Source organism: Stylophora pistillata, chromosome 9 (genome assembly GCF_964205215.1).
Source record: "Stylophora pistillata chromosome 9, jaStyPist1.2, whole genome shotgun sequence".
NCBI classification, from domain to species: domain Eukaryota; kingdom Metazoa; phylum Cnidaria; class Anthozoa; order Scleractinia; family Pocilloporidae; genus Stylophora; species Stylophora pistillata.
In genome coordinates, this window is record NC_142527.1 from 10,240,201 (window position 1) to 10,262,053 (window position 21,853).

At 42.4% G+C, this 21,853-nt stretch overlaps 1 protein-coding gene across 2 annotated transcripts in view; it reads left to right on the forward strand.

Moving 5' to 3' along the window:
- The window catches only part of LOC111337651 (bridge-like lipid transfer protein family member 1), a 65,646-nt gene that overhangs the window by 15,374 nt on the left and 28,419 nt on the right, over positions 1 to 21,853 (forward strand). For both annotated transcript variants that reach the window (XM_088732635.1, XM_088732636.1), the window contains exons 14-32: positions 1,041 to 1,211; positions 2,000 to 2,117; positions 3,236 to 3,391; positions 3,616 to 3,713; positions 4,099 to 4,333; positions 5,533 to 5,750; positions 6,654 to 6,836; positions 7,209 to 7,346; positions 8,209 to 8,385; positions 8,547 to 8,879; positions 9,367 to 10,081; positions 10,371 to 10,638; positions 10,859 to 11,093; positions 14,652 to 14,893; positions 15,199 to 15,423; positions 15,911 to 17,360; positions 18,162 to 18,591; positions 19,082 to 19,432; positions 20,291 to 20,595. In XM_088732635.1, coding sequence (XP_088588761.1) covers positions 1,041 to 1,211; positions 2,000 to 2,117; positions 3,236 to 3,391; positions 3,616 to 3,713; positions 4,099 to 4,333; positions 5,533 to 5,750; positions 6,654 to 6,836; positions 7,209 to 7,346; positions 8,209 to 8,385; positions 8,547 to 8,879; positions 9,367 to 10,081; positions 10,371 to 10,638; positions 10,859 to 11,093; positions 14,652 to 14,893; positions 15,199 to 15,423; positions 15,911 to 17,360; positions 18,162 to 18,591; positions 19,082 to 19,432; positions 20,291 to 20,595 — 6,048 coding nt within the window. The remainder of the gene's footprint in view (positions 1 to 1,040; positions 1,212 to 1,999; positions 2,118 to 3,235; positions 3,392 to 3,615; positions 3,714 to 4,098; positions 4,334 to 5,532; positions 5,751 to 6,653; positions 6,837 to 7,208; positions 7,347 to 8,208; positions 8,386 to 8,546; positions 8,880 to 9,366; positions 10,082 to 10,370; positions 10,639 to 10,858; positions 11,094 to 14,651; positions 14,894 to 15,198; positions 15,424 to 15,910; positions 17,361 to 18,161; positions 18,592 to 19,081; positions 19,433 to 20,290; positions 20,596 to 21,853) is intronic.

Genomic DNA, 21,853 nt, shown 5'->3' on the forward strand with positions numbered 1-21,853 from the left:
TTACTTGATATTGTGATAAATGAAGATGAGTGAGAACCAAACCTACACGTCACAACCGCCTCTTCATGTGTGTATCTAATTTCGTATCAATAAAGATTTAGAAATGCAAAGACTAGCAAAAACTAACGATGAAAACCGACGTTTCGGTGTCATCATGACGCCATTGTCAAGGAGAAATAAAAATAAAGTTTGTGGCAAGGTGTAACACTAAATTAGCATAAATATGTTACGAGCTAATTAAACAAATACTTTTGCGCGAATTGAATCGCTTTGCACGTTCAGAGTGGGTTTTAAGTCTCTGATGAAAAGCATTTCGTTCACCAAACAATCGAACTTGTTACTACACTTTTTCAGAATGCTAAAACATTTCAGTAGGTCTTTCGGGACTTCGCTGCGCCGTTCGTGGTAGTGTTTAAATATTGAAGATGCCTTTCGTTTATGTCCATCCACGCGTGTGTGTAGTGTCCGCGTGTATAGCCCACATAACCCGCATCACACAGGTCACATTGAAATTGATAAACGACGCGTTGTTGGTTGACAATCTGTGGCTTGATTTCTCGTACTTTAAGATCTTGGCCAACTTTGCGGCTAACAAATACTGGCTGGACAGTTGTCTGCACCTTCATGCTAAGATTCTTGAGCTCTTTCTTAACATAATTTGCTGATTCCTGATCTTTGAAAGGTATGACCACACGGACAATGGATATTGGTTATTTGGGCGTCTGTGTGGGCTGCGTACCAACAATTCTTGATTGTAAGAAGGTGTTAATGGTAGAATTTACCAGGCGTTCCGGGTATTTAAGCCGTGCGAAAACTTTCTTTAGGCGATCACACTCATCAGAGAAATGGGCCCACACAGACGCCCAAAGAACCAATATCCATTGTTCGTGTGGTCATACCTTTCAAAGATCAGGAATCAGCAAATTATATTAAGAAAGAGCTCAAGAAACGTCGGTTTTTATCGTTAGTTTTTGCTAGTCTTTACGTATCTAATTTCGGATTTTTTTTTTCTCGTCTGTCGTTATACTTCTTGTCAACAGGTCACTAAGGCTCTTCATCTGTGCGTGGGGTCTGGGTCACATGTGCGAGTATACCAGCCGTGGACTGTGAATGAGTATGGTTACACTACCTCAGTTGTTGCCAAGTTATTCCAGGTTGAAGCTACGACCAGTTTGGCCTATAGGCAGCTCATTGATGCAGACATGATGGACGTAAGAGAAATACATTTGAAAATGTTTGCTTTCCATTCATGCCATAGCAATTATCAATTGCTATGGTACAATTGCATTGGGGCGCCTTTCGATTGAGCGTCGTAAAACCAAAACCAAAATAACCACAATGGCCAATCAGAAAAAAGGAAAATACTCTGAAGAGCCAATAAGAACTCGAAGCAAAAACAGCCAAACTGCCTGAAGCGCGGGAAAACGTGGGCGACCAAGTAGTGATTGGCTTAAGTTTTGCATCTGATTGGTTGAGAAGTGGTGCAAGTTTTCTGGACCAATCACAGAGTGATGTAAAGCAAAACCAAAGCAATCTCGGATTTCGATGCTCAATTGAAAATTGATCTATTCTTTACTTACAACGCCTTGTCACTGTTCCAGTGCCCTCTCAACCAGGGGTGAAACTAAACCACTGGTGATCCCCCGTGCTTGAGGCCCTCTCTGTGGTTTCAGTTTGATTTCTCATTGGCTCTCTTCAAAGATTCCTTTATCTTGCTTTCTTGCTGGATTTCTTTGGCTAATGTTAGACGACACGAAACCGAAAAGGGATTTTTCGGCTACTTTTTCATATTTGCCATCTACTTTTAAACCTTTTAGCAGCTCTGCAGTGGCATCAGGCATTTCGGATATGCCTTGCAGCAACTGATTGAAATGTTCTTTCTAACACTGTATAGATACACGCTCCTCTCCTGGTTAATGGTGGGGGTGGGGTGGTGGTATATATTTAGCCCATGTTACTTCCCGTTTCTTGAAGTAAGTACAATATATTTCCCTTTCAGCTGGCCTTTCACATGTCTTTCCCTCGCATTTGGAATCAAACACAGCACTGGTCATGCGATATTACCCTTCAGAAAGTCACGTGGAGTTTCATCTTTGCGCACAAGTTCTTCTTTCAAGGTGGAGTAACAAGCTTTAGCCCATGCCACCTATACGAGGACTAGAACACTTTATATGGTTATTAGAGAAGCTGTGGCGTAATGGTCAGTGCACTGGACTCCGGGTGGAGAGGTCTGGGTTCAAGTGTTGTGTTCTTGGGCAAAACTCTTTACTGTCACAGTGCCTCTGTCCACCCGGGGTGGGGTTGTTCAAAGCTGGGTTAAGATAACCCAGGATTAGTGTGAAATCTGAATACAGACCTGAAAGCTTTAAAAGAATATTCAGTTTCATTATTTTTGTCTACAATTTGATGATTTGGATGCTCTAAAAAGAATAGAGAAAATTATCCCAAAAAGACTCTTGAATAGGGAAGTAAAGAAAGCTGGATTAAGTTTTAAGCCAGTTTTAGTGCTAATCGACCTTCTAACAACTGGGCTTTAGAGTATAAATGGGTACCGGCGAATTTTCAGGGAAGCTAGATGAAATGTTGCAGTCCTTGCGACGGACTGGTATCCCATCCAAGGGGGAAGTAGTTATACTTCCAGTCGCTTCATGCTAAGGAAGCCGCGATCAGCTACAGCTGGGTGGGCCACTCGAGAACAGACTTTTATTACACGACTCGGGCAGTCACAGGGCCAATAACTAAAATCAACCAATCAAAATGCTCTATTGCCGGTCAATATTCTCTCAGTATTGGACCGGGCACAGTCCCGAATGATACCGCACTTGTGTCCCTTGGAACTTCAGTCGTGTAATAAATCTCTTATTAACCAAGCTTGCTCGGGACCGTACTGGAAGAATATCGGCCCTCAGTCTTTTTTGAACGGACCGAGCGCAGCGAGGTCCGTACTGTCAAGACCTCGGGCCGATATTCTCCCAGTACGGCCCTCGCGCTTGGTTAATAAGATATATACATTGGTTTCTAATGAGGCTAAATATATTATATGCTAGATCAAAACCAAACGACACTTCTGTCAATTAGACGAGGGGGGCTCAAGGGAATTTGCAGGGGCGTTGTAATATGCTATCGCTCAGTTTGCTGTGCACTTTTTGGTTGCTATGACCCCACCCCTCCCCCCACTTTTGAGTAAGTATTCATTTCATACATCACAATCGAGACACGTCGTTTGTTTCCGTAGAGATGATAGAAGATTGGACAATGAACTACAAACCCGACCTACTCACCTTTGTGCCCTATGAATGGTCATTTAACATCATACTGCGAGACTTTGAGATGGTCTGGTTGGGAAATCAGCACAACTGGATTGAATGCACTTCAAATAAACATGAAAATGGTACGTTAAATACACTTTCTCGTCGCTTTTGTTTTTATTTTAACTATTTGCGCATTTTTCCCTTGAAATCCAGTTTAGACTAAAGCCTGTTTCTTGCCCGGGATACTCGTGGATACCGATTCTTCAAAGAAGTAACTTTTGATGAGGATCCATCCATAATTTTTGCTTAACTTACTCCCTTATGGTCATTTAACAGTGCTGTGATTTTTGTGTTCGGTTTTTAGCTGAGCTTGCCTTTTGTGGTGAGGTGTTTGACTTAACATTTGTCCTCCAATATTTCCGTTTCATACCGGAAATAGAAGAGATCAAGTTCTTTCTACAAGTAGGTGTCAAAACTTATTCTTAACTTTTGAAGTTCATCATTTGCAGTCATTTTTATGTCTACTGCATTGGTGTGACCGGGTAGACGTTAAGTTATACTGATAAAGTGTTTGTCCGAGTTGTTTGTGAGTTTGTGACGTTGTCGATAAAAGAGCGTCAATCGTTAATCTTTCGCGATGTCAAAACAACAGGGGACTAGAATTCACGGCTACATTAACTGCAATTGTATCCTCTGTGGGTCGACTTTTGAAAAAAAATCTCTAGGAAGGTGTGATGTTGATGAAAGTAGCAGCAAGGATAAACCAGCAAGGAAAAAGGAAGGAGATTATCGAGGTAATAAAGGTCCTTGAAGAAATATAGTTTTTGTTGGTATTTTTGTCATTCAGGCCGAGAAGCTGGTTGCCAGAATGTTTGTCCCGGAGTCAAACACTCTTAGACGCAGCCTGTTGTCGCTGGCTCGTTCCTCGGAGAAGAAACGGGAACAGGGTCTTAGATCGCGCTCATCAACGACCACTGGGAACATAGACGAGGCGGTAGAGAGTGCCGATGAACAGCCGATCACGGGCACAACTGAAGAGACAATCAGTGGAGGATGGAGGCGGCACACGGACGAAAGTCTAGGTTAGATTATTTAGATCTTTCAATGCTTAGCTTGCGTGCAGGCCCTTATCATTGGAATCTTAGGCAGTCAGGACGGCTACACCAAGGAAGACGTCGATTAAAAAATGAATTTCTACTTTTACTTAGAATTTGGAAAATGGCTGCATGCGTTTACCGTCTCATACGGCGCTACACCTCAACCTCAACATAACGTATAAAAGTAGCGTTGAGTTCCAAATGGAAATTAAAATAATTTGCCGTCGCGGTTTCGGTTCGCAGACGACACGAATTTGGGTGATTTCATGACGTTATTTTGCAAAGGACGGCTAAGAAATGTACTAAGTTTTAAAACGCACGTGAATAAAGGCTGATAGTTTCGAAAGAAACTGTTTGGGGCTGCGTCGGTGGGGGTAACGAAATAATTTGGATATATCAACAAAGTAGAAATGGTAAATTGGCCACCGTAACGATTACAAAAGCTGACGTTTCGAGCGTTAGCCCTTCGTCGGAGCGAATAGAGGAATTGTGGGTTGTGCGTGCTTTTAAACGTGGAAAATGGAGCTACGTTATTGGTGGGAACATGGCAACGAGAAAAACGAGAATAAATTAGTTGAATGAAAAGCGTTCGTTGATCCCTGTGGGATTTAGACTGCCGGTTTGAAAGATGAGCTTTTGTTCAAGATTTTTACGGCTTTCCGTGCTACCTAAGTGTAAGGAAAGACCGCAGATTGCCATATGTTGCTTAGAATGATTAGGTAAAATCACTGCTGAGTTATTGTTTCGCCAATTAGAGCTATTTTTTTTCCACGTCCTCGTTGCTATTAGTGTAGACCTCTGAACGGCTCGCGTTGCTCATACTCGTTGATGAAGCGCTAATAACGAAGGCGTGTTAGCAGGGTATTCATTGCCCTATGTTGCAAAACGTTTTTCATTCGGCTGTGGAAGAGACATTTTCAGTAGAATGTTCAAAGTTGCTTGGAATTGTGTCGCCTTTGCTTCGCTACTGAATATGGGAATAAAGTTCTCAACCCTCACAAATGTTTCCATTTGATACTTTTTTCAGTTTTTCTGACTGACAGTTGTGAGAACGACACTTAATCGAAAAAGTGTCCTTAAAGCGAAAACAAGAGAAAAAGCATCAACTACGGAGACTTTGCTAGTGGATTGGAAGCCAATGTCGGAAAGGTTCCCTTATTTTGGGATGTTTTCCTTTATTGCAGGATGGGTAGATGTGATGTCCGTTCCCATCCTAGGGCTCTCCTTGGGGTACATGTATCACCCTATGTATCCGAGCCCCAAGTTTGAGGTGCCCCGTGGCGAGGAGCTTCTTTGTGACCCTACACAGTGGGAACCTGACGTCATCACCCTGGAACTGGATGCTGGACCAGCCGCACTCAAGGTGTTTGGCTCACTGCTGGCTATACTAGCAGCCATTAAGGTTAGATTATACATTTTTTTCGTAAAGATTGCGACACGCTAGGTGACAAGGGGGAGCCAGAAAAGGCAGGGAAAAGTCGTAGAGACAACTTCCTTCGACGAACACGGGGAGTGGTTGTAAAGACATTTTTCCCATCGACGGTGCTTCGTCCCAAAACAAGTAGAATCGAATGGGTGCGTATGATCGCAGCGGCCCGCGTCGAAAAAGGAGTTGCCTTGTCTTTTTTTTTAATGGAGTTCACACGCATAGATCTCAGAGATCTGTCTTTGTGACTTGTCTCTGAGTTTGTTCCAACCTTACAACTGTTAAAAATACTGCAGTTTCCCTAGCTTGAAACTACTATTGCCTCACCCTTCGCTCCCTGGATCAGAAAAGGGATGAAAGTTCATATCCTTTTATTCTTTGTCTCCTGTGATGTTCGGTTACTCCAACAGAGGACTCTATCAAGCTATATTTCTTTACTTTGATAGAAATTAATGGTTTTTATAATCATAGTGTCTTTAAAGGGTAGGATGACGGTCCCCCGAAACCCAATCTCGATCCTTGATCCACGAAAGTTTCGAAACTCGAGGATGGAGTCGAGTTTTGAGACGCACCAGTTGGAGAAAACAAGTTTGACTCTTCGCGCGATTAAATGTCCACACCGCGTAATCAGACTCGGGAAGATCTTCTGACCCTGCAAAAGTACTGCCTTCCTCATGTCTAGAACGTTGTGGCTTGACAGTGGCAACGACCATGAACAAAAATCGAACACGGATCGTGTGATTCAGGGCTCACGATGCAAATTTTATGGGCTGGTAGCTTTCCCTAGCTATCTTGATCAGAATGTATCCTCTTCCGTGGAGAAAAAAAAAGAGTTGTAATTCTGATTTTGTTGTTGTTTTTGTTGTTTTTCAAACACAGGAGAATTACTTTGGAATTTACCAAGAATTTAAAGAGCTCGGTGTCAAGTACAATCGAGAAGAATCAGTGAGCGAAACTACTCTGGGCTCTGCGAGTAAAGACACAATTAACTTACAAACACTGAGGCCAATGGAAGCCAACATCTTCCTTCAACTTTGTGATGTCAAGGCGGAATTGACGAAGGTTAGGTCTGAAGTGCGAACGTATACAGTACTTTTGTGGGATTTTAATCGAACGCAGCGAACAATTAAAGCTGCTTTTACTACACCAAGTTTACCTCGTCAAGTTTTCTCTTTTGAAGCTTCTTTGGTTGAGAAATATCTCCAAAACAATTTTCTCAAAAATTGAAATGCCTTTTGGGAACAAGAAGTCTTGTCTGAGAAATTTGTCAAGGTACATTTGCCGGCTAGTGGGCCTCAGCAGGACATTTGACCCAAATAATGTCAAAAGTTAATGTTTTCGCTAGTAAATGTAGGGAATAATTTTTGTGGTCAGGGAAATTTTTTCTGTGTAAATGCAGCTTAATTTTGTGTTTTATTGTTTGTTGATTTGCAGCATTGCGGTCCCAGCGAGCCGTCGAGTCCGCTCTTGTTGATGGAGAGACTGTCGTTTGAAATGCACAAGACGTACACAGAGACCCGGTTACAACTGCATCTGAGTCCTGCCACAATCGTGCTTGTTGACGGAAATGAAGTAAGTCTGTGAAGTTTAGCTTTATCATCATTTCGAGTTGCTAAGTCATAGTGTTGCCAGACCCTGATGGATCATTGTGTTGTATTCGTGAGTAGGGGATTTAATTGTGTCGATACTTCTCTTGACCTAGGAGTGTTTACCGTTACTGGCAAACTTTCAAGGGAATCTTTCCATGACCAGTTTTGTAGCCGGAAATATAAATGCAACGCATGCTTTATTCAATATCATCAACACTAAGACAGGGCTTGGCTAAAGCTCGATCCGCATCTTAAGCGCTTTGTCCTTTGCTATTGTTTTACGTGCAATAATTACATCGTTTTCACGATAGTGCAGATCGAGATCCTCGAAAAGTTCTTCGATTGTCTCGATTCTCGATCATCGATACTCGAGCCTCGAATCTCGATTCACGATACTTTCGAGTATCGAGGATTAAGTATCGAGTCGAGACTGTCAACTTACGTTTGAGCGGTCCTGTACTCCTAGAAGCAACTTGGCTCGCAAGTCTTAACGATAGAGCCCATTTCGAAATAATCATAACAGCCAATCAGAGCAAAAGAAATTATTACAAGGAGCCAATGAGTACTCAAAGAAATCACAAACGATCCGCCTGAAGCGCGGAAAAACGCAGGTGACCAAGTCGTGACTGGTTTCAGCTTTGCATCTGATCGGTTAAAAAAGCGGTGCCAGTTTTCTGGACCAATCACAACGAAGTAATGCGAAACCAAAGTAATCCTAGGTTAATTTTAACACTCGATTGATAATTGCTCCATACTCGACCATTAGAACTGCAAAACATTGTTGTTTCTGGATAATTTATCTCAGAAAAGTTTATATTTCTGTTAAATCTTGTTTTGATCAACAGCGCGGAAGTGTGAACCACAATTTGTCCCAGGGTCATCTGAGTTTGTCTGGACTCCAACTCCGTGGTCACGCCATGTTCTCTGGTCTGGATAGACCACCTGACTGTGAGACTTTGGAGTACGCATGGCTTGTAGAGATACAGCTGGGAATACTCTCTGGAAGGCTCACCATTCCACAGGTATGTAGAACAATAAATCGTCTCCAAAACCAATTTGTTCTATGAGTGGATTTTCTTAAAACTACTTCGCCAATAACCAAATTGCACTTGAAGCCGAGTGTTTCCCTTGAAAAAAAAAATGTCTTTTCATTAGCGAATGATTTTTTCTTTGTTTCTTTAAGCTCCAAGCCATGGCGAACTGGGTACAAACGTTTGCCTTTCACGTCATCAATAAAGAGAACGACCTGGGACCTAGCACCCCGTATGTCCAGTGCATTCACGGTAAACAACAAAATGTTTGCGAAAAAAGGCACAAAAAGCGAAAGGTGCCCAGAGATGTGGACCATGCCGAAGAGACCACTGAGGGGTCTTTGCCAAAGGAGACCTTGAAAAGATCAAAGAGCTCTCCACAGCTGTGTATCCCCGAAAGCGACGTGAAGTACCAAATGATAAGGGTCTCAGTAGGGAACATTAATTTGTTCCTTGTTGAGACCGGATCTGCGTGTAATTTGGAGGTATGGCGATTCTCGATCTCAAAATTTTTTAAACATAAATACACATTTATTGTCGTATCACAGTGTAGCTCATGGATGCAAAGCGAAGTAAAGCAAAATCAAAGTTACCCCGGATCACTTTCGAAACTACTCTAATCAGTTCGTTATTCAGCAAACTGGTTTTGAGAGCAGACAAACTTACCCTCGTAACTAATATACGAGAAATTGTTTAACAGCTGGAAAGGAAAACCGACCAGAGATTAATTTTTGAGAGCTAAAGGGATAAGACACATGTCCTTCACAAGAGAGAAAGTTTACTCTCTTTAGTAATTTTGTTTTGATTTGCTAAAAATCGTGGAATGGGCATTGCTTTGCTCGTGAAACTTCTGGAAGTGAAAGTTGATGTTATAATCCTAAGTATGAAGGACTTTTAACCCGTAGATCATTAGCTTTTTGTGTTCAGAACATTGTTAACCAGGCATTTATGGTTTCTCGTGTCCCCTCGCAGGTTTCTCCCGTTAGATTAGCTAAATGCAGTCTTCACAGTTCAGAGTCCAGCTCGGGTGTCAGTTTGTTCGTGCAAACGGTTAAACTGCGCCAGTTTGTTTGTACCCCGTGGCCAGAGAAAACCCAACAAATTCTCAGCGACGCGCGGCGGCCATTGTCCATGGTAGAAAATTCATCTTGGCTTCAGGCGGCTGCTGTACAACTTGGACCAATCGTTTCTGATGTATCGAGCGCAACGTCTCACCCGGAACTTTACCAGGAACAGAAAGATTTCCTGGAAATGCACGATGCGCGGTTCCAGCGGCTGTGGTTTCTGTGGCAACCTCAGGAGCAACTACCTGGTAGGAGACTGGGTTGTTGTGGTTGTACCGGCGGGTGCAACTTTTTCGGCAAAAATTTAAATGGAACACGATTTTTCACTGCTGAGAAATTAGACGCTAGCGAAAACGATACTGGAATTGGTGGATTCGGGAGCGAGCCTGGTTTCTATGACGATGGCGACATCGTGGACAGTGGTGCCAGGCCTCTTATGTATTCTCGCAGTGTCGACCTAGATGCCCTGGGCTCTAATTATTTTGATCGGACACCCGTTGGATCGATAGAAGCATTTACGCGCCGGCGATACCATATTTCCGGGTCAGAGGGAAGCTCTCCAAAAGTAAAAAGAGTGATGCACGCGCCGTCAAATGAGGAAGCTTACGTGGAACTCGAGATAGGTTAGAGAATAGCGTGGTAACATAAAAACATTCTTTCCTTGAAATCAGTGATGCACTTGCTAATGTTTTTAGCTAACAGTTTTGTTATTCTTTTTGGATTCTTCCAAAACTTTGTACAGTATTATCGAATTTCGGCCGGAAATGGGTTTACCCCAGAGCGTTTCTCGACAAATTTACGGGCCTGAAGCCATATCTTAAGTTCCTGAAAAGAAAGAATACACAGCGGATGTCCACCCATACAGATTTGACTCTACATTATATATCACCTAATTTTTGTTCCCTGAAATAGATGACGATGTTAGTCCCATGCCCTCTCGTCTCAGCTGGTGTGAACCAGTTCAGCGTGAGGAGTTCAATATCTCCAATATGCATCAAAAAATGCGCCGCATCAGGAGCACGAGTCTCCAAGGGTCAAAGCAAAGCCTGGGGCAGAGTAGGAACCAGTCTACCTCCAAATCACCCCGTGAACCATTGCAGAGGACTGAGTCTCACTTCTCTCATGGTAGCGAGGCTTCGTTTTATTCCTGTGGCAGCCTGTTGGATGAAATTGATATGAGGTAAGGAAGGTTGATATCTTCATATCATGGACTGTACACTTAGTACACGGTAAAGTAATTCATTTAAAAAGATTTTGATGACACTCCAGATATTGTTTCAACCTTCAAAAAAATTGCCCACCCCACTACTACCCTTCTATTCGAAGGGATTTGACTGTGACTTCAGAAGGTCATAAACTTGTTTTTTGTTTTGCTTTTTTTTTTTTTTTTTTTTTCCCAGGCCTGCTAGCTCAAAAGTGAATTCTCTCGAGTCGTTTGTATCTGCTGTAGAGGAACCGGATGACCTCATGAAGTTCGAGGACGACATGCTCTCTCCGTCTCATTTTGTTATTACGTCTCCAAGTATGGTTTACAAATACTCACAGCATCTGGAACAATTGGAATGTTTGAACTGGAATTCACCTCTGATGATTCCAGATGAGCAGCGACTGTTCAGCATTACGAACAACTTAAAGGTTTGGTCATTGGGTGTAAACGTTTTCAAATAAAGTATCAGTCTCATCTTTGTAATGCTACGAGAAGTGACCACTGCAATGCCCTTCAAACTATCAAATCGATGCACAAAACCCTCGTAAACGGAATCTCCAAATTTTTCAATCGGAACAAAATTTGTAATCAGCCATAAGAACCGTTGATATTGGGCAGTTTTGTATTTGAAGTATTTCTTCTCTGAAGTATCATTAGCCTATTTGAATGATACGTTCGTTCTTGGTCCACGTTGCCGTTACTTTCGTTAAAGTGGTTTTCGATTCAGTGTGGAAAGAAACTCGATGCTTCTTCGGTTTGGCTCTGCATACGCTACGTGAATAGTTAAACAAAAACAAAAACAAAAACAAAGCAAATTAGGAAAGACAAAGAAAAGTTGAGCTATTTCCACGACCCGGTTTGCGTGCTGTTCTCTCACCTTTTCTTCCGCTTTTGGAAGTTTGCTCGTTTTATTTGAGTTCAATATTTCTTAGCTCCCAGTGTTGTATATATTTTTCGTTCGTGTTGGCCGTTGTTGGTTTTTTAGTTTAATTACGCACATGCGAAAAGTACGTTACGGCCAGTAGCAGTTCCGTCGTAATTTGACTGAGTTTTCAAGAACTTATTCCATGAGGGGCTACCGATGATGTACCAGGCGGTTACGTCGTAAGGCGAAACCCAAACACAAGAGCGTGCTCACAGCTAAACAGACGGCGGTGACTAATTCTTTTTCATCGATGAACACAGACCGACGCTATCCTGGAAACCATTATGTTTGAGTTAATTTCTTTAGTTAACCGCTTCCCTGTTAGCTCAATTGGTTAGAGCGCCGGAATGTGTTGTGCGGGAGGTCGAGGGGTTCGAGCCCCGGCCGGACCAATACTCATGGTCTTAAAATAAGTGAGGAGTATTTGCTACCTTTCTATAATCAAGAAATGGATAGATATTCTAGTCTTCTCGGATAAGGACGAATAAACCGTAGGCCCCGTCTCCTGCAGGGTTAGGGGTAGGAGACGTTAATTTCCCACGCACAAGATTACTGTGTGGTGGATGTCCTCCCCTGGGTGGGATGGGTGGGTATTGGCCCTGAAAAGCTTCTATGGAGAGTGGTCAATTAACCTATGTATGTGTTTGTATGTATGGATTTGCAGCCGTGCTCCATGTATAGAATGACTATTTCTGTTTAACTTACGTATATGTACAATTTTTCTTTGGCTAGTTCCTTCAGCTGCAAATATACGGCGATTTTTTCACACGTTCAACAGCATTTTTGTACGAATCCGGTTCTTTTTCACACTCAGAAAACTCATTGCTAAGAAACTAGGCTTTAACTGTCAACAAACATCATTCATTCAATGAAAATACTCCCATTTTTTTTTCATCGAGTTACAGTTTTGTATCCAACGTTTGCTGTTCAGAGGACACTTGCTGATTCCCATGGTCTTTCTGTTTGTTTGATCTGATTCCTGTCGCTTGCATCAAAACAACAGGCGTGCTTTTCCACTTGTGTAAATCTGCCTTGCCTTTTGTAAAAGTTTGTCTTGCAAAACCCAAACGTAGTACTTTTTATAATTCGGGAATTCTTACTGCATAGACCAGAGGATTTAAATAGCAGTTGGAATAATTTACAAATGCTGCTATGCAATCAGTTCTCAAAGGTATTGCAACCTGATATACAACGTTTAAGAAGTCTATCAGACTTAAAGGGGAACAACAGACCATAACGATAATCGATGCAAACAGCAAGGTCTTTATCAAGCGTTGATCTTGAAGGGTTCTGTTCGACTGTCCAGAAGCCGTATTTTTGTATCGGAACATCCTCCAAACTCCGACGTTACACGCGCAAACTATATACCTTAAAATCAATGTGTAGACGTTCCAAACAATAACGGCATATTTTGCTGAAACGAAGGTTCTTGTTAGAACAAAACCTCCTTATGCCAGAATAGCAAGGATCCACGCTACCAACATAGCAATGTAGTATACACTTCTTGATAGAATTCGGTGCTTCAGTGGTTGGTATGTTTCAGATAATCTTTCGCACGCGACGAGAGTCGTCGAGATCAGCAAGCCTTGCATGAAAGTAAAATCGACGAAAATGTTTAGTGGCTCATTAGTAATCCACGATCCGCACCATAACTGGAAGTTGACCGCTACGACGTGCGTGTAAATAGTTACAGAGACTGCTCCTGAAATCAGATCTGCAAACTCCATGTTCATGACCAGAAATAAGCTTTTCTTGCGAAGCTTCTTGTTAAATGCAAAGGTACCAACGGTGAATAAATTTCCTACGACTATCAAAATCGACATAAGGGTGAAAACACTGCACCATGCTATTCCCTCTGTCCTGGAAGGAAAAACTTCTGTTAAACCAGATGAATTCTTAAGAGTCGCGTTGGGTGTCGCCGATGAGTTCTTCATTCTTCGCTGAAGTTTACGACAGTCGAGAACTTAAAGCTTCCGAGGTCTTAGAAGCCGGTAAAAGGGACTTGCTGCACACTGGATTGCGTTGCGTGTGATACTTTTTCGTCGCTGTACAAAAGTATCGTAGATTGAAGGGAGCAAAATAATAAAGAGATATTGCTCCACAGAGAAGGGGCCACAGCGGTCAAGGATCCAACTGATTCACTATCTCGTAGAATTAAAACTGAATTTAGATAAGCTTTTAATCTCTGGTTGTTTGATTAGGGTGAGGCACGGGAAGTGCAGGTTTCCTTTTGTTGTCACAAAAACAATCAATTTGATAAATGGCTGCTCAATGCTAACTCTTCAGAGATTGTTATTTGTAGCGGCATTATTTCCGATTTAAGCTATTATATTTGAAAACATCTCCATTTTATGTGACACAAAAGGCAGGCTTTAACCAAATTCGGATGTTGCCAAGTTTTTTTTATTATTTAGCACAGAGGAAAAGAGCTAACGAATATAACTAACTGAAAAAGGGCACCTGTTAGCAACGCGATTATTTTGGTTTCCAAATGTTGCTCTCTTCTTACTGTTAACACTGCAAAGAGGTTGAAGAAGCTAAAACCGCTCAGTCGCGGCCGAATTTACAGCAGGTGCATTGTAAACCTGGTACCAAAAACTCCTCTTTGTGAAACACTCGCTGAAACTTCAATGACAGGAAAAAGAGAGAACGTTCTACGCTTTCAACAGAATCGTGTCAAGTTTTTAACATCTCAAGGACCTTAAGTAAAGCTGCGAGTTTTATGTGCTTCATTCGATGTATTGATATGACACCTCGGATGTCAATATCGTCTAAAAGGGTACTGCAAAATTGTCGAATAATTGTAAGTTTTACACTACATGACACGAATTTTTCCCTTATTTTTTCAGTTGGGTTGGATAAAAAAAAACTAACTTAACCTTCCAGAAATTGAGAAAAATTCTTAACTTCCCTTTTATCGTTCAAGATAAGCGCTTGCCCGCCGGGTTCATATTGTAGAAACCGGGAAATGCTCGGGCTTTTATGGCTTACTAACCTTCCAAGACATAACCTTTTGTTGATCTTGTTTGTACGTTGTTTTTATTTATCGTTGTTTCCGTAGGAGATGGAGCCACAAGAAGACTTTGTCATTCCCGGGATTCCCCAGTTTACTTACCAAGACGGCGAGAAGATCGAGTTTCCTCTGCTCGTCAAGAGGACCCAGAAGAGGACAGATCGCGACGAGTGGCAGGAGGAAGAAGTTTCATCTTCTAGTGCTGAATCTGCATTCTCCCTCAATCTCTCAGTGAAGGCAGCAAGCCCTGCACAGGACCCCCCGGGAGATGCGAGAAACGACGATGCCAGGTAATCATGTTTAAATGTGTGGCTACACGGAATTTTCAGATTGAATTTCGCTCGTTCTAATACATACCTAAATCGCGTTGATAACATTTTTCAAAGCAGATACCATGGTCACTTCAGAAATTAGAAAGAAGTAACTGCTGTATGACCCTCGTTGGGAGGGGGGGGGGGGGGGACTTGTATTCTTCAGTCTTCAGGGCTTCAGCGTAAACTAATTGTGTCAGTGGCCATTTTGTTCGTTGCCTGACACTGGCGTGACTCTTGACTCCTCTTAATTTGCTCAATTTCTTATGTCGAATTTTTTCCAGTTCTGGAGTTTTAGATGCAAGTGAACGTGATTCCAATCTCAAAACTAGATGGAACTCGGCAATCAATCAACAAGACAGAACCTCGGCCAGTTCCAGCTCCGAATGCTCTCCAGATCACACGCTCAAGAAGACGAAAAAGTCACGCAACGAAGAAACCGTAATATTGCGCTTTGTTGGAGACATCAACATCCTCGTCACGCCATTATTGTTGGAGGCTTTGCAGAGGTACGTGACGTGACGTGACAATAGCGAGCTTATAACAAGCTTCGCGATTATGGAAAACGCCGAAGTAGTGGGTACATATAGAGTTAACCTTTGACCTTCAAGAGTGATTAGGATCTAATTCTCCTTACATTATTTCCCCTGAATCACACATTAAGGTAGCGAGAATTCAGGAAATGATCATCAACTGAAGAAGCTCTTGATTGTTAAACAAGTTCTTCATGTCAGCGCCGTAGTAAATATATAGAGGACAGTACAGAGAAAATTTATACTGACGTTAGGGTGTAAAGTGACGAGGAAAATCTGAGGTAATGCTGAAGGATCACCTTGCCACCCAGGAAAGGAAGCAGTTTTCCTTATTGATTTTAAAATGATCTAGAAATAGGGATGACTTAAGGGAGATTTTGCACTTGAACGAAGGCCAAGTGAAATCTTTAAATTCCTTGGGTTATCTCTAGTTCTGAGGCTTGTGTTATGTTTGATTCCATAGGTATGTCTCCTCGATATCTCGACAGGACAATATTTTGCATCCGGCTCTTGTTGTAGATCTAGTGCATGACAAATGTGTGGATGCCACTGAAAGCCTGTACGACAGACGCGAGTTAGAAGTATCCTTAGGTTCAGCAACCATTGCTCCGGCTATTGAGGAACCAAAACAAAAACAGATGGTTGTTTCGTTTTCAACTTCAAAGATCAACTTTTGTTTTTTGCAAGTGGCATCTGTAGAGCACAGTGAAATTCCAGGCTCTCCTGAAAGTTTTGTGGAAGAAGAAAAGTCGCCGTCAGTGTCTTTACTAGCGGGAACCGTTAGTGGCATTACGGCGGAACTTCTGTCGGTTAGGCGGAAGCCTGCAGCCGAAGAGCCTGAGGTGCTGAGAAGAGATTCCAATGTGTCGTACACAATTGCACCTTCGAGCGCCAAACAAACGGCCAAAACTGTTGATGTACAATCCTTGTCCAAAGAAGAATCTACAGTACCCAATAAGAAGGCGCCGCGTCATCGAAACACTATGACAACCGGTCATGCCTCGTGTGCACAAATTCAATTTCAATTGCGGAAGTTGTGTGACAAAGAGGACCTTGAGAATTGCGTGACAACTGCCATAGCGGAAGAGTCGTCACGATGCAAGTTCAAAATAAACAATAACAGTTATACAAGCTTCTCAGAGGGCTTTGAGACGCATAGTGTCGAGCGCGGGAATACACTTAATTTATTAATGCTGGAATGCGGCCTTGATAACGTCTCCTTCAAAGCCGGAAGTGAATGTGCGAGCGGAAGTGAAGTGTTACCGAAAATAAGAGAGAAGAGGCGAGCCGCTGGCCATCAAAGTGGGAGTAACAGGCTCTCGTTTGGAGAAAGGAGCAAAGTATGTAATACAGAAGCTCACGGGTTTAATAATCCTATGTTTGATACAGAGGTAGGGATGCGTACCTCGCTCGCTGAACAGAGCCAAAGATCGGATACGAGTTTGAGTCATGCCAGTTCTTTGCCGTCGAGTCGTGGATCCGTCAGCAGCGGTAGCAGTGGAAATGATTCTGACAAAGAAAGCGACGCTGATGACGACGTTACCAGGCCCCTACTTCGTCTAGGAGATCGCGTGGTAGAGAAAGGAAAAGAAAATTCAGACTTGGTTAAACAGGAGGAGATTGAACCGAAAGACGCAGAACTCGCGCGACGAACGGACGTGACAATGAATTTCACCAACATTTGGTTCAATCTGTCGTCGCCGTCTTCTTTGAAAACTGTTCCCTCGAACTATCACTTATACAATAGTCTCGTCACGACTGCAGTGCCTTTCGTGACAGCCTGGATCCCGTCTGTCACGCAACTGAAATCAACTCTCAATACATTGGAGGAGAATCAACAACGATTTCTGAAGAGCTTGTTTGCTTGTCTACTGGCTCAGGCACTACCCGAGTATGGACGGATTCCCAAAGCAGTGAGTTTTAAAACGCTTACCTTCGGTTTAACATTAGCTATCTCTTTTTTCTCTGCTACAATGACTTAAGGTTTTTACGCAGTGTCCGTCGTAACGGGTGGGGGGCCATTCACGTGACACGCCCCCTTTCTTGGTAGGAGAGGTGTCATCCTGAGTCACGAATCCAAACGATGGCTGGTAGCCTGCGAGATAGCCCACATTATTTGCGTTTCAGGAGGTGCGTTTCTCTGCCTTAAGAGAAGTTTGCTAGGGGTCTGGCACTGATATCAGTGTTGACCACCGTCTCGCGGGCTCATGTTGCTTAAGGCCTCATACTATTCCGTAGGTGAAGAAACGCAAAGGAGATTTGCCTGGCGGCTATCTTTAAGTCGTTTGGAAAAATTAATACAAGGATATTGGTAGTGTAGAAGGTTTTTGCCCCCAGATGTAGGCTGTGGCTGTCTTAGGTTTAAAGGAAAACTTTAATACAACCTTTTACGGAAATAGGCAATCATCGATTAAATAAGAATTAGCCAAGATTAGACAGGTATGGTTAAAGATGGAGAAATTTGACCCCTTAATTCCCAAGATCCGATTGTCAATTTTCCACTCTAGCTGCTACACATTTCCTTGTAAACTAGTCAACAGAATTTGGTGTTAGATCACGACTACAACTTCTACCTGATAAGTTTGAGTATTCTCATGACCTGTTTGGTGGATAATGTATGGTTTATAGTGTGGAGAAGTTGAATGTTAATCTTTGAATGTAACAAAACCAGAGTCTCACGCAAGCCTAATGTTTAGCTTTGATTTTGATTTTAGCACACGGTAAGCCGTGGTTCGACGGAGAAATCCAAGTTTCTACAGCAGGACCATTCCAGCCAACTCATTTATATACTTCGAAGGCAGCTAACAGGTTCCAAACTCAACAAAATTAAACACGCGCTCGCCGTGAAAGCGAACATTCCAGAAAACGAAAACCTAGCTAAAGGAATCTTCGCCTTGGCAAGACAATGGAAGTGTTTCCTGGCAGGAACCGAGGAGGGCGAAGTCGCGTTTTACGGGTCCAGTTCACTGAAGCGTCGGGTAGTCGGACGTGGAGTACTGACCCAGAGAGATAGGGCGATTTTACTCAGGGAGGAGAGGGCGAGTAGGCAAGAGGATATGCCCTTGGACTTAAACATTCCACAAGTAACAGAGACAATACACGAGAGTCCAGTATTAACTAATGCAGACCAGTCAAAAGATGATGGTACGTTCTGAGTCAGATTTTTGTTACGCTTTACATTTATAGGGACACTTGCGTTACATTAGCCATTGATGTTACTGAACCAATCAGTATGGTAGCGTTTCTCATTCTTTAATAACCGCCCTTATTCCAATAAGCGCTCCCTCTCTAGTAAGGGACCCCCCCTCGAATTTTTTTTTGATATTAAGCGTCTTTATTCCAGTAACCGCCCCTATTGCCTACAGTCCTCATTGCATCCTATATTGCTTACCTCCCCTGCTTCAGTGATAGCAGTCTATCAATCTCTAACAGTATTATACGAGTATTTACTTTATATTTGTTACTATTGCACTTAATGCTATTGTTCCTTTTTAAGTAAACAGCATAGCTTAGTTTCGCAAATTCTGCTGTTTCTCAATAAATGTCACCGTAAGTAGACAAGCGCCTTGGGCTCGAAATCGAGTCATTGCGGTGTGTAACATGGTTCCGTATCCATCTCTATTGATTTTTTAAGAAGAATCTCTAACCGAAACACCAGTGAAAACAGCAAAAGACTCTCTAGTTCTGGAGCTTGAACCATTAATTGCCGCTAAGAATTCCCCGAAGCCAGCCCACCTGGATGTACCCAGACCGAGGAGAGTGGTGTCTCAGGAGACTGATACCGACTCGGATTCTTCCCCACCGACCACCATGAGGAAACCACCCAAAGCGACAACTTTCGTGGAGGGTAAAAAGCTGGGACATAAAAAGCAGTTGAGTTTATACAGTTGGCTATCATCTCCACCCACTACCTCCCCTCTCACATCACAAACAAAGGCCAACGTCGAGGCAGGAGTGGAAACGAATGCAGGGGAAACGATTAAAGGTAGACAAAAAGTGTGGTTGGCCGAAGATCTTTGTTGTAGACTCAAAGTAAATGATCGAAGTAGCGCTCTGAGCGCCAATTTTATTCCTGACACATGAGAGGTTGCTTATTTGGTTTTTGTATGCCAAACTATTTCGGCCACATTGCGATATTTTTCTTTAGTGTGTACTAAAACAGTAGATAGTGATGAAGGTGCACTGTGACTGGCCACTCAAACTCAGAATTTCCTTTGTTATTCACCACTAGCCACCTCCACTTTGGTGAATAGTTTTTATGGCAAAGTAGTCGTGAAGTAAATCCGAGCGTTCTAATTGGTTTTTTATTGGATCGAGATTTTGTCTTACGGACCATTTCCACGGAAACGGTCATAAGCCTTGTGGTTTTTGTCCGCGAAACCTGGCAAATTCAAATTTATTGTTCTTGGTCCGCACTGCCACGATCTAGGGCCAAGACTTCCTCTACGGTCATAACTCTTTATCGGTAAGAACTTAATACTTCAATAGAAGACAGACCTTGCGATGAATTGAACGTATGTGAAATTATTAAATTACAAAAACCAAACTACTGCGCACTCAAATTGGCCTTGCTCCGCCCAGCAAATGTTTTCGTAGCGCAGTTGGTAATATCGCCAAACCCCGGGCAACAGGTTCAAGCCTCTTTTGGACCCTGCGCCTTCAAATTTTTAATTGCAATTTACTGTTTAGGGTCAAATCGCCCCATATCGTTCTTTACATTATTCGTTTAACTTTATATATCTATTTGCTCTCTGGAGATTGAGATTGAATTTACAGTGTTTTACCTGGTTTTACTACAGATGGTGTGAATGAAAGATTCTCTTCTTTTCCCTTTCTTACTTAGACGTAACTTCCAACTCCTCCTCTCCTGAGGAACCCGGCCTTTTTAGCGACATGGTCAGCGTACCGACCAGCGGTAAACAGATCAAAGACGAGCGTGAGACTTTTAAGAATTTTCTACAGGCCATTAATCTGATCCCAAGGGTTGCTAAACAGCAAGATACGGCCAGCACGTTCTCTGTGAGCACGAAATTGAGGTACCTGCACGTGCATTTAGTGGACGGAGGCTTTGATAACCTGGCCAAGAAAGGAAAGGGCAAAGGAAAGAACCGGGTGGAGACTGGGGATAGGAACAAGAGACGCCGCCAGGTAGAGCGATCAAACCTTTGACATAAACATTCTATGCAAACGGCAAGAATGCAATTCTGTTCTCTGCCTTTGAGCAGTTTGAGCAATAACATGATATTAGTTAAAATTTCTACTAGTATGATGTGGTAATTGTTGAACAATGTACTTGTAAATACTGATTCGGCTTTATTCCTAAACTTTATGCCACTCAAGCTGGATCGTACTGTGTGAAGTAGTTCACCAGTTCAGTGGTGGATCAGTTGACCGCGAAATCGGAAGGTCTGAGGCGAAAATCTTTGTATGGGACAACACAGCGGTCAAACACAGGACATGCGTGAAGGCATTGAGTTTGGGTGCCCGAGTGGAAATTTCCTGCGCAAAATTTAAGCTGTCTCGCAAAATAAGCAAAAGAAAGTTGCGACCTTCACAGAAATCTGTTAATGGGAACAAAAGAATGGAAAAGGAAAACTGGAGACTAAATTCGAACTCAAAGCTGATTCAAGAACGGATATCCTGTTGATATACCATTCTGTTTTTAGCTTTACCAAAAAGTTGTACGCTTCTAAAACACCGTAACTTATTGGCTCGTGTGGTTTTGTTTTACTTGGTTCTGACAGCCTGAAAGCACAGCAATTAGTCATTGCAGTGTTCGCACATGCCCAGAGGTTTGACCGCTGTGTTTTTTGGGACTCAGATATTTTCCGTGTGCTTGCGTACTCAAAATGAGTCACATCTTTCTTTATTCTTAGTTATATATATATATATATATATATATATATATGTATGTGTGTGTGTATATATATATATTTATATATGTGTGTGTATATATATATATATATATATGTGTGTGTGTGTGTGTGTGTAACTAACTGCAGACAGTACTGTTTCGGCCTTCTGGGCCTCATCAGTGCTGATGCTAGGATGGGAGAGAACCGAGACGGTCACCCCAAACGACCCAACCTTTGTGGTATCGTCTAAGCCATGCCATATATATATATAGTCTCAGGCCAACAAAGGTGCACCGCGCCAGGAGGATCAATAAAGATTCGCAGTCCAAACCTCACAGCCAACACGAACGTAGAAAGTTTAAAAAATTGCGAGGATGGACAACTTCTGACGTAAAAAATATAAAAAATTTTAATAAAAAACGTTTTTTGAAATAAAAAAAGAGCATTAAATAGGGGTTCAGGGTTTGTTCCTTGTATTTTGTCCATTGCTTTCTTTGTAATTAGGTTTTTTGTTTATTAGCACCAGTTCATTAGTCGTTATCTGTAATTAC